General features: G+C 43.5%; 1 protein-coding gene across 1 annotated transcript in view; it reads right to left on the bottom strand.

The window, feature by feature from the left end:
- The window catches only part of LOC115418545 (E3 ubiquitin-protein ligase RNF13-like), a 61,642-nt gene that overhangs the window by 20,574 nt on the left and 28,526 nt on the right, over positions 1-12,542 (bottom strand). Inside the window, exons 5-7 of the mRNA XM_030133052.1 lie at positions 4,038-4,125; positions 1,916-2,006; positions 83-188 (exon numbers count right to left, since the gene is read on the bottom strand). Coding sequence (XP_029988912.1) covers positions 83-188; positions 1,916-2,006; positions 4,038-4,125 — 285 coding nt within the window. The remainder of the gene's footprint in view (positions 1-82; positions 189-1,915; positions 2,007-4,037; positions 4,126-12,542) is intronic.

Raw genomic sequence — 12,542 nt, 5'->3', positions numbered from 1 at the left:
TGGATCACTGTTCATTCATAAAGCTTAAACAGACTAGACGTCAGAACAAGCACGGCTACCTGTGGACATTTCACTGACTTACCATGAACACAACAATGAGGATGAGGCAAATTCCAACAATAATGAGGAAGGGGATCAGGTAGTATTCTAGTGGCAGGCTGAAGTCTGGCATGAGGACCACATGACCCCTAAGAAAGAACAAACACACACAACACCATTTGGACTCACATTTACCACATAATGACCACATCCCAAATATCTGAGATAATAATGATTATCTGTATCATAATACTGGAAGGGCTCCGAGCGTCTGTGTGTGTGCGTGTGTGTGTGTGCGTATCTGCGTGGTTCTGATAAATGTAGTTGTTTTTATCTGACCTATTTGGTTCCTACAGTTGAGGAACAGTCCCATCTCCACATTAAATATCTCAGTAAGTTGATCAGACCAATATTTTGGCAGATATTAGTCATTTTGAATACGGTAGTCTTACAATCACCTTCCTATGGCCATGGCTAGGGATGGGAATCGATAAGAATTTAACGATTCTGATTCCATTATCGATTTTGTTTATCGATCTGATTCCTTATTGATTCACTTATCAATTCTCTTTGGGTGAGGGAATAAAATAGTACAAACAGGTGTGTTTGCATTAACTGTCTTTTATATTTCCATCTCTGCACAGAAAATATAACATATACAGTATGGACAAATAATAAAACAGATGATGCCAGGCCCGGTTTGGGGGGAGGCGTACAATGAAAGTTAAACTAAAGACACTTTACTAATTCCTCTATTGCCGCATTTCCACTACGTGGAACCAGTTCGACTCTGCCTGTCTCCTGTTGTTGTGCACCTCATTTCCTTTCCCCTACCTTTGGAAACTTGTATTTGAGGGGGTACGACGTTTGTTGCCCACACCAGAACCGGAACTGGGCCCGGCTGACGGTCTGGTGTTCACTCTGCTCTAGATTCACAAGCACCGCTAAGTAGAGAATCAAATGAATCACATGCTGTGGACAAATGTTTGAGCAGATTGGAGGGATTCTACCCTTTTGAAAAAATGGAAGCTTTGCAAGTGTTACAAGTGGACCTGGTGTCGTCTTTTCAGACCGTTTCTGCCTCAACGCCATGTTGGCTACGTTCTGACCAAAACAATGCAGCGTATGTGTGATGTCATTGCACAAAGAAGGCGGAATCGATGAGCAGAATTGTTAAGCAGGCAGGCAAACGATTCCAAGGAATCAAGCTACTGGGATCTCGATTCCCATCCCTAGCCATGGTGGTTAATGGGAAGCGCAGTACCACAGTGCATGATGGGAAATGAAGTTAAAAACAGGAACAACGCATTTACTCACTTCAGTCCCTAGATATCAGTATTAATATATTAATGGACATTTAAAGTTTAAAGAATGATTTACCAAACTATTTATGTCAGTACTTATAAAATATACTCACATCTTTTCCCAAAAGTCAACTCTGCCCAGGATAAAATGTCCCAGCTGAGACATTTCATCACCACATTATTATTACCTCCGCCAAGGAGGTTATGTTTTTGCCAGGGTTTGTTTGTTTGTTTGTCTGTCCGTTAGTGTGCAACATAACTCAAAAAGTTATGGACAGATTTGGATGAAATTTTCAGGGTTTGTTGGAAATGGGATAAGGAAGAAATGATTAAATTCTGGTGGTGATCGGGGGTGGGGGGGCCCACGGGGGGGGGCCACTGATCAGCCTTGGCGGAGGTCTGCGCTCTCCAAGTGCTTCTAGTTACTTTAGCAGCAGTAACAAAGCATCACAAGACACAAGACATAACTAGAATGGGTCCATATGTTGAAGTGAGGTTGAATAAAAGCAACCGATGGTTAAGAAATGCTTGTATTTACACAGACAGGAACCAGGACCAGCACGTAGACTCACCCCTTCTCATATGTGTAGTCTTCTTTCAAAGAGTTGGCCGTCTCTTCACTCACAAAGACAGACGGGATATCGATCTGCTTCATAATATCCACTGAAAAGGCAAACAGAAAACTGTAGATCAGAGGTTGAACCGCAGTTTGGAACAGGGAACGTAGATTACAGGTGAATCTGCTGTTCTCGTCACATGTGGAATGTACTATTTTCAATATGTAAAAATCAGAGACAAGTTTTCTGATACTGATAAATGTCAAATGTATTATCAACATGATTAATCACTCTTTTGACTGAATATGTGACATGTCTGTGGATCAGCTCAACTGGATGACCTTGAAATATTTTCAAAGCAGTGCTGTTATCTAAGACAAAAGATCATGGAAGTTAAAGGGGTGTAATATTCCACTACAGCCTGGGTCAGCTGGTGGTTCTGCTGCTGCTGTTCACATCCAGGAGCCGTACCGTGGTACATGCTCGTAACGCACCGTGAGGGGCAAACCGAACGGTATGATGTGTACTGCTGTACCCCTAGATTACACACAGTATGGACGTCTGTGATTGGTTCATGTGATGCACTTTTCCACCAACAGAAACACAGTCATATGTTTTCTTCCTGTTTGCAGTTAAATTCCCTTTGAAGCCTGTTTTTCTGTCTGTACCTGCAGCGAACACACACTAAACACAATGACACTATGGCCCAAACATTCAGTTTGGATAGTTTGAACTGTGCTTTAACGCTGTAGACTGAACAGCATTAGTTTGACATCTGCACTAAATACACACATTCAAATGGTGTTTCAGCGAGGCTCTGTCTGCTGACACGTCATCTGACATCACACATGTCATCAGGACGCACCGACGCGTCCACAGCAAGGTTATAATAGCTTTGGATTTTTCATTACAGTTTAGTTTTATTTAGTTTTGACTTTTTTTTCTCTAATTCAGTTAATTTTAATTTGTTTTTAGAGCACCTTTGCTAGTTTTTATTAGTTTTCATTTTTTTCTAAATGCTTAGTTTTAGTTTAATTTTAGTATTAATTTTAGTTTTGTCAAATCTTTTATCTTCCTCGCCGTCATATTCCCATAAATCCCAGACAGGATTCTGCTTTCTCCCAACATTAGTCTCCGTGTTTCCAGGTTGAGTGGGGACGAGAAGAGGACTCTAAACCACACATGATGAGAAGTGACGGACTGTGAAGTGTCATATGGTGCTGCTAGCTAAAATTGCTAGAGCAAAATAAATCAATTCCATATCAATCCAACATCGACAAAAACGAAATGAAGGGAATTTTATCCATAATTTTTATACGTTTTAGTTAGTTTTGTAAGCACACAATACAGTTTCATTTAGTTATCGTTTTTTCTTTTAATTATAGTTTTTATTTATTTCAGTTAACAAAAATGTTTTTTCAATTCTAGTTTTCGTCATTTTGTTAGTTTTCGTTAACAATAATAACCTTGGTCCACAGACCCTCTAGAGTTAATGGAGGATTCACTGCATTTGAACTAAAAACAGATGGATTTAGCCAGAATTAGACCAAGACAAGATAAGAGAATATATAGATAATTAACACGGCTTTGAGTAAGACCTGCACCATTTTATTGGCCGTGCTTTTGTAAAACTAACCGTGTAAATCAAAGGTGGACGACTTGCTGCCTCATACACTGTTCTGGGATCAGATGAACTGAAATTCTTTTAGTGAACCATGGATGGTGTGTTCAGTGATCTAAAGAGGAGCAGGATTCAGAACATGTTATCAGTCCTTAACTCTGAAAGGGATAGAGCCGTATATGGTCTAAAATAACAATATATGTATGATCATATGAATAATAACGAATAAATGTACAAACCACTAATAATAATGCAATAGTTGCAGCAACACAAACTGGTGCTGATGGTAAAGAGAAATGGTCCATTTTTGGAGGCAGTCCTTCACATGCAGTTGGACAGAGGATGTGGTTGGAACTGGGGTTGTATGGAACTGCTCTGTTTGTGTTTGGTCGGTCTGACGGACAAAGGCAGATGTGAACAGACACCTGTGGCTGAAGTCAGTGTGTGTTGGTGGACAGACGGACAGCAGACACACACACACACACACACACACACACACAGGGTGGAGGTACTTACAGTCATTGGAACCCATGCTGATTAAGTCGTTGGAGTCCACATTGTGAACGACTGCAGCCTTGAACCCAGCCTTCTGCGCATTCAGCACCTGCAACAACACAAGAGTTTTACCTGGACTGAGCACCCAGGTGACCAACAGGTTAGACCCCCACACCTACCAAAACAGGCCTGCATGTGACACCAAGGGGATCAGGGTTCTAGATAACATCGTCAAACCCAGGTTCCAATTTAAACCACCATATATAAATAGGAAGCAGTGGAAGAACCAGGGGAATCCAAAATGACATTCTGTGTCACTGAAGTCACAGCCATCATCCAAAGGGACAGTCTGTTCACAGACACACACCTGTAAGGGTGGGTTTAGACGAATGGAGCCCAAATGTGTCCATATGTGACCTGGATCTGATCTGTTACAGACGGTCTGAACAGCACTAATCTGACCCAGACCACTTTCATGTATGGTCCTAAATCTGACCCAGACCACTTTCATATGTGGTCCTAAATCTGATACAGATCTGATTATTTCCAATGTGACTTCACTTTGTTCGTACCAGGAAGAGGAGTGGAGGAAAACCACATTTCCTTCTGTAAACACAGTGTGTGTCTGCGTGGTCGCGTATTCCATCAGGACGTCTTTAGTGCATGTGGGTCACTTCAGGGTCACATTCAGTTCAGACTCAAAACTGAAAAAAGTTGCATTTAATGTGGAATATGAACACAAACAAATCAAATTTCACCCAAATATCCAAATTGTGCATTAGACCTGCTGTGAACGGAGCCTTAGATACAACCCTTTTCAGGATATTGTTGTCTGCTGGCCTTGAAAACTGAACTCCCATGTCCATAATAACTGCTACTGTTTTCTGTTTGTCAGCATTTTCTGTCCAACAGTAATGTGAAAAAGCAGAAGAGACAACAGATAAGGCGCTGGAGCATCTGACCTAACATCTGCTGACAAACACATTTAGAGCCTGATTCCAACTAACAGTTTGGAAGAGACCAGATGTTTCCATTCGACACTGGGCAGTTTGTTCCTCCATGAAAAACCCTGAAGGACCCAAGCCTTCAGAAGATCCACAACAGAATGTGTTCCTCATCTACGCAGATCCATCATTTACAACTGGTTCCTCTGGGATTCTGCCAAGTCTGACATCATCATCATTATCATCATCAGTCAGTGTTCATATTCATTTGTTCAAAGGGGCGTGTCCACGGCTGACATAGAAGTCCATCAGTCTCAGCTCTTCCATGAGTTCAAATCTAAAATGCAGATGCATGGGTTTGGACCATATGAAGACGGTGGAGGACCTGTGGAGGTGCTTCGAAAACAAAGCTGCTTTGACCACATTTTTCTTGTACCTTATATCATGTCCAGAGCAGATCATCACTGGTGCTTGTCCTTTAAACTGTAGTCAGCTAAAACATTCCATTATCTAATACAATCCACTGTCTCCTTACTGCAGAAGATAAAAAGATATGATGAATCTGGTCCATGGGATTGAATTTGGGGCCAATCAGAAAGCATCAACGTACAGTATTCTGAAAAATGTGAACCTTTACATGTCTGTGCCTGCCCACATGTTTTTAAGTGTTATAAATAACACAAAATATTATATAGTAACACATACTATAATATAATATAATACTGTATACATACTGTGGAAACATGCCACCATGAATACAATCTCATTAATCACAGAAAACATGTACATGTACCCTTCCTGTCCCTACCTGTCCCACTGTCCTAGACTTCCTCAAACACAGCTGACTGTTTGGTTCCTAGTTGGATCCATCTTCTGATTCCATATATTGATCTTGTCCAACTCTCTCAACCTCCAGATGTTGAACTCAGCTCCATTTGACATGACCTTCAACCACCAATATTTCCTCCAAATCCCATCAAAGCTCTGATGTGGTTGGATCCACTTCTATATCATTCATACATATAATCGTGAAATAGTGCCTTTAATCCGTATCCAGCTCCACAGAATGACCAAACATGACCTTTGACCTGAACTCATTTGAATATCATGGTGGAAAATCCAGTCCAATCATTAGGTTGGACTTTTCAAACCTAAAAGAACATTCTTGTCCACCTTGGAGATTCTATGGGTGTAAATCTGTTCAACACACTATATTTATCCACCAAATATATCAGCTGTAGAATCTACGAGGAGGGACAGATGTTCAGTTTGAAGGACAACTAAGAAGGTTGAACACTGATCCATTCCATGTAGAAGTGAATGGACCATCCAACTGATCACCTAAACATGCCTGATTTACGATTCCAAGAGAAATGCCCACAAGACAAATGCCCACAACCTTAATGAAAAAAAGAGACAAATGCCCACAACCTTAATGAAAAAAAGAGACAAATGCCCACAATTTGTAGTATGGCATTATTCCAAGGGGGGGACTATATGAATCACAGGTACTGTTTTTTACATTTCCTTACTAACAATGTATATAATTTTGTTACTTTTGTTGCTAATAAAATATTATGAAATTAAGTTGTGGGCATTTGTCTCTTTTTTCATTAAGGTTGTGGGCATATGTCTTGTGGGCATATGTCTGCGCACCCTGAGTTACTCATGTTTGTTATTCTTCTGATCAGAAGGATTAGCGGCTTTAATGGAACTCCTTTCCAGTTGAGTCAGTCATGTCCCGATGAATCCAACAGAGTTCAGACTTAGTTTTACAGACATGATCAGGATAAAGGATCCATTTGGAGATGATGGATCTGACTGTTTTACTGCAGGAACTGAGTCATGCAGCAGTGAACGTGGACCAAAAGGATTTTACAGACACAATTATGCATCTGAGACACACACACCTGTTTATAAAAGACATACAAACACTGAGAAGACCAGGACATGTCCACTGAAGACTTGTTTTGATGATGCCTGTAGCTGGACTGAAGGTGAAGACAGAAGACTGTAGCAGTGGATAGAGGGGAAACTGACTGTGTGTGGACTGTCTGTGTGTGTGTGGACTGTCTGTGTGTGTGTGTGTGTGTGGACTGTCTGTGTGTGTGGAATGTCTGTGTGTGTGTGTGGACTGTCTGTGTGTGTGTGGACTGTCTGTGTGTGTGTGTGTGTGTGTGGACTGTCTGTGTGTGTGTGGACAGTCTGTGTGTGTGGACTGTCTGTGTGTGTGGACAGTCTGTGTGTGGACAGTCTGTGTGTGTGGACAGTCTGTGTGTGGACAGTCTGTCTGTGTGTGTGGACAGTCTGTCTGTGTGTGGACTGTCTGTGTGTGGACTGTCTGTGTGTGTGTGGACTGTCTGTGTGTGGACAGTCTGTGTGTGTGGACAGTCTGTGTGTGTGGACAGTCTGTGTGTGGACAGTCTGTGTGTGGACAGTCTGCGTGTGTGTGGACAGTCTGTCTGTGTGTGGACTGTCTGTGTGTGTGGACTGTCTGTGTGTGTGTGGACTGTCTGTGTGTGGACAGTCTGTGTGTGTGGACAGTCTGTGTGTGTGGACAGTCTGTGTGTGTGGACTGTCTGTGTGTGGACAGTCTGTGTGTGTGTGGACGGTCTGTGTGTGTGTGGACGGTCTGTGTGTGGACTGTCTGTGTGTGGACTGTCTGTGTGTGGACTGTCTGTCTGTGTGTGGACTGTCTGTGTGTGTGTGGACGGTCTGTGTGTGTGTGTGTGGACTGTCTGTGAGTGTGGACAGTCTGTGTGTGTGTGGACTGTCTGTCTGTGTGTGGACTGTCTGTCTGTGTGTGGACTGTCTGTGTGTGGACTGTCTGTCTGTGTGTGGACTGTCTGTGTGTGTGTGGACGGTCTGTGTGTGTGTGTGTGGACTGTCTGTGTGTGTGTGGACGGTCTGTGTGTGGACTGTCTGTGTGTGTGTGGACTGTCTGTCTGTGTGTGGACTGTCTGTCTGTGTGTGGACTGTCTGTGTGTGGACTGTCTGTCTGTGTGTGGACTGTCTGTGTGTGTGTGGACGGTCTGTGTGTGTGTGTGTGGACTGTCTGTGTGTGTGTGGACGGTCTGTGTGTGGACTGTCTGTGTGTGTGTGGACTGTCTGTGTGTGTGTGGACGGTCTGTGTGTGTGTGTGTGTGGACTGTCTGTGTGTGTGTGGACTGTCTGTGTGTGTGTGGACGGTCTGTGTGTGGACTGTCTGTGTGTGTGGACAGTCTGTGTGTGTGGACAGTCAGTGTGTGGACAGTCTGTGTGTGTGGACAGTCTGTGTGTGGACAGTCTGTGTGTGTGGACAGTCTGTGTGTGGACAGTCTGTGTGTGGACAGTCTGTGTGTGTGGACAGTCTGTGTGTGGACAGTCTGTGTGTGGACAGTCTGTGTGTGTGGACAGTCTGTGTGTGTGGACAGTCTGTGTGTGGACAGTCTGTGTGTGTGGACAGTCTGTGTGTGGACAGTCTGTGTGTGTGTGGACAGTCTGTGTGTGGACGGTCTGTGTGTGTGAGTGGACTGTCTGTGTGTGTGTGGACGGTCTGTGTGTGGACTGTCTGTGAGTGTGGACAGTCTGTGTGTGGACTGTCTGTCTGTGTGTGGACTGTCTGTGTGTGTGTGGACAGTCTGTGTGTGTGTGGACAGTCTGTGTGTGTGGACTGTCTGTCTGTGTGTGGACAGTCTGTGTGTGTGGACTGTCTGTGTGTGTGGACTGTCTGTCTGTGTGTGGACTGTCTGTCTGTGTGTGGACTGTCTGTGTGTGTGTGGACTGTCTGTGTGTGTGTGGACTGTCTGTGTGTGTGTGGACAGTCTGTGTGTGTGGACTGTCTGTCTGTGTGTGGACAGTCTGTGTGTGTGGACTGTCTGTGTGTGTGGACTGTCTGTCTGTGTGTGGACTGTCTGTCTGTGTGTGGACTGTCTGTGTGTGTGTGGACAGTCTGTCTGTGTGTGGACTGTCTGTGTGTGGACTGTCTGTGTGTGTGTGGACAGTCTGTCTGTGTGTGGACTGTCTGTGTGTGGACTGTCTGTGTGTGTGTGGACTGTCTGTCTGTGTGTGGACTGTCTGTGTGTGTGTGGACTGTCTGTCTGTGTGTGGACTGTCTGTGTGTGTGTGGACTGTCTGTGTGTGTGTGGACGGTCTGTCTGTCTGTGTGTGGACTGTCTGTGTGTGTGTGGACAGTCTGTGTGTGTGTGGACTGTCTGTGTGTGGAATGTCTGTGTGTGTGGACTGTCTCTGTGTGTGTGGACGGTCTGTGTGTGTGTGTGTGGACTGTCTGTGTGTGTGTGGACTGTCTCTGTGTGTGTGGACGGTCTGTGTGTGTGTGTGTGGACTGTCTGTGTGTGTGTGGACGGTCTGTGTGTGGACTGTCTGTGTGTGTGTGGACTGTCTGTGTGTGTGTGGACGGTCTGTGTGTGTGTGTGTGTGTGTGTGGACTGTCTGTGTATGTGGACAGTCTGTGTGTGGACAGTCTGTGTGTGGACAGTCTGTGTGTGTGGACAGTCTGTGTGTGGACAGTCTGTGTGTGGACAGTCTGTGTGTGGACAGTCTGTGTGTGTGGACAGTCTGTGTGTGGACAGTCTGTGTGTGGACAGTCTGTGTGTGTGGACAGTCTGTGTGTGGACAGTCTGTGTGTGTGGACAGTCTGTGTGTGTGGACAGTCTGTGTGTGGACAGTCTGTGTGTGGACAGTCTGTGTGTGTGGACAGTCTGTGTGTGGACAGTCTGTGTGTGTGGACAGTCTGTGTGTGTGGACAGTCTGTGTGTGTGGACAGTCTGTGTGTGGACAGTCTGTGTGTGGACAGTCTGTGTGTGGACAGTCTCTGGGCCTTGGACACAGTAGCAGCTCCTGGGTTCTGTACTACCATTGTTTACTGCAGATGTAGTGGAGGAAACGGGATGTGACCAAATACTCCTGGAGTCATTATACACTCTGTGTTTCCTTCGACAGATGTGGACATGATGCAAGTGCATGACCTCATGACCACATGACCAAATGACCAAATGACCACATGAGAGCGGGAGGAAACACAGCAACAGCTTTAATCACTTTAACCCTCTGAAACAATCACTGGAGTAAATACAGTGTGTCCTCCAGTCAACTAAACCTGTAATACTTTTATATGTTTGTGTGTATGTGTTTGTGTGTATATGTGTGTGTGTGTATATGTATGTATGTGTGTGTTTGTGTGTGTATGTATATATGTGTGTGTGTGTGTGTGTAGGTGTTTGTGTGTATGTGTGTGTGTGTGTGTATTGTAGTGTGTATGTATGTGTGTATTGTAATGTGTATGTATGTGTGTATTGTAGTGTGCATGTGTGTGTGTATTGTAGTGTGTATGTGTGTGTATTGTAGTGTGTATGTGTGTGTATTGTAGTGTGTATTGTAGTGTGTGTATTGTCGTGTGCATGTGTGTGTATTGTAGTGTGTATGTGTGTGTATTGTAGTGCATATGTGTGTGTGTATTGTAGTGTGTATGTGTGTGTATTGTAGTGTGCATGTGTGTGTATTGTAGTATGTATGTGTGTGTATAGTAGTGTGCATGTGTGTGTGTATTGTAGTGTGTATGTGTGTGTATTGTAGTGCATATGTGTGTGTATTGTATGTATTGTATTGTAGTGTGTATGTGTGTGTATTGTCATGTGCATGTGTGTGTATTGTAGTGTGTATGTGTGTGTATTGTCGTGTGTGTCTATTGTAGTGTGTATGTGTGTGTACTGTCATGTATGTGTATTGTTGTGTATATTGTAGCGTGTATGTATTGTAGTGTGTGTGTATGTGTGTATGTGTGTGTGTATTGTAGTGTGTATGTGTGTGTGTAGTGTCGTGTGTGTATATGTGTGTGTATGTGTGTGTGTACTGTAGTGTGTATGTGTGTGTGTATTGTCGTGTGTGTGTATTGTCATGTGTGTGTCTATTGTAGTGTGTATGTGTGTGTGTATTGTCGTGAATGTGTATTGTAGTGTATATTGTAGTGTGTATGTATTGTAGTGTGTGTATGTGTATGTGTATTGTAGTGTGTATGTGTGTGTGTGTATATGTGTGTATGTGTGTGTGTATTGTAGTGTGTATTGTCGTGTGCATGTGTGTGTACTGTAGTGTGTATGTGTGTGTGTATTGTAGTGTGTGTGTGTATTGTAGTGTGTATTGTAGTGTGCATGTGTGTGTACTGTAGTGTGTGTGTGTACTGTCATGTGTATGTGTGTGTATTGTAGTGTGTATGTGTGTGTGTATTGTAGTGTGTGTGTGTATTGTAGTGTGTATTGTAGTGTGCATGTGTGTGTGTGTATTGTAGTGTGTATTGTCATGTGCATGTGTGTGTGTATTATAGTGTGTACTGTAGTGTGTATGTGTGTGTGTGTATTATAGTGTGTATTGTAGTGTGTGTGTGTGTGTATTGTAGTGTGTGTGTGTGTATTACAGTGTGTATTGTAGTGTGTATGAGTGTGTGTATTGTAGTGTGTATGTGTGTGTATTATAGTGTGTATTGTCGTGTGCATTATAGTGTGTATGTGTGTGTATTATAGTGTGTATTGTAGTGTGTATGTGTGTGTGTATTGTAGTGTGTATGTGTGTGTGTATTATAGTGTGTATTGTAGTGTCTATGAGTGTGTGTATTGTAGTGTGTGTGTGTGTATTGTAGTGTGTGTGTATTATAGTGTGTATTGTCGTGTGCATGTGTGTGTGTATTATAGTGTGTATTGTAGTGTGTATGTGTGTGTGTATTGTAGTGTGTATGTGTGTGTGTATTATAGTGTGTATTGTAGTGTGTATGAGTGTGTGTATTGTAGTGTGTGTGTGTGTATTGTAGTGTGTATGTGTGTGTGTATTATAGTGTGCATTGTAGTGTGTGTGTGTGTGCATGTGTGTGTGTATTATAGTGTGTATTGTCGTGTGCATGTGTGTGTGTATTATAGTGTGTATTGTAGTGTGTATGGCCGTTCCAGCTGAACTCCTCTGTCTTTTGTCCTTCTCCTGTCATTCTAATTTTCCACACATATGTGAATCTGTGCAGATCAGCCTGTCCGTTCTGATCCCATGTGTCGGCCTGTGTGCCTGTATTGTGTTTACAGATCAATGCCTATTGTTCTGTGCTTCCAGCTGCAGGCTGGCAGGACGCAGAAGACACACAAAATACTGGGATAGTGTGTGTTTAGAGGGAGAACAGGCAGATAGGTGGGGGCTGTGGATAAGGCCCTGAGTCCAGGAGAAGGTATTAGAACAGCCTGTAGATCCACTTAAAGAAGAAGTCCTTACATTTAAGATAAGGCCTGACCCCAACAGGCCCCTTTAACACATGAACCAACAGGAGCTACAGTTACTGTGGCTGTGTGGGACTACAGTTGTCATTAAACAGTACTGGTCCTGCCTGGTACTCAGACGACAGGTACTACTTTACCTCCAGCTGACAGGCCCAGGCTCTGGTGTCATACACCTACACTACACCATGAGGAAATTAAGAAAACAGTAGGGATGCTCCGATACCGATACCAGTATCGGGCATCGGCTCCGATACTCAGTGTGTGTACTCGTATTCATAAAAGTAATCCGATATAACTGCACCGATACCACTTACGGCCGTGTGACATTC

The sequence above is a fragment of the Sphaeramia orbicularis genome, chromosome 4 (assembly GCF_902148855.1).
Source record: "Sphaeramia orbicularis chromosome 4, fSphaOr1.1, whole genome shotgun sequence".
In the NCBI taxonomy this organism is placed as follows: domain Eukaryota; kingdom Metazoa; phylum Chordata; class Actinopteri; order Kurtiformes; family Apogonidae; genus Sphaeramia; species Sphaeramia orbicularis.
This window is presented reverse-complemented; position numbering and strand designations above follow the sequence as displayed.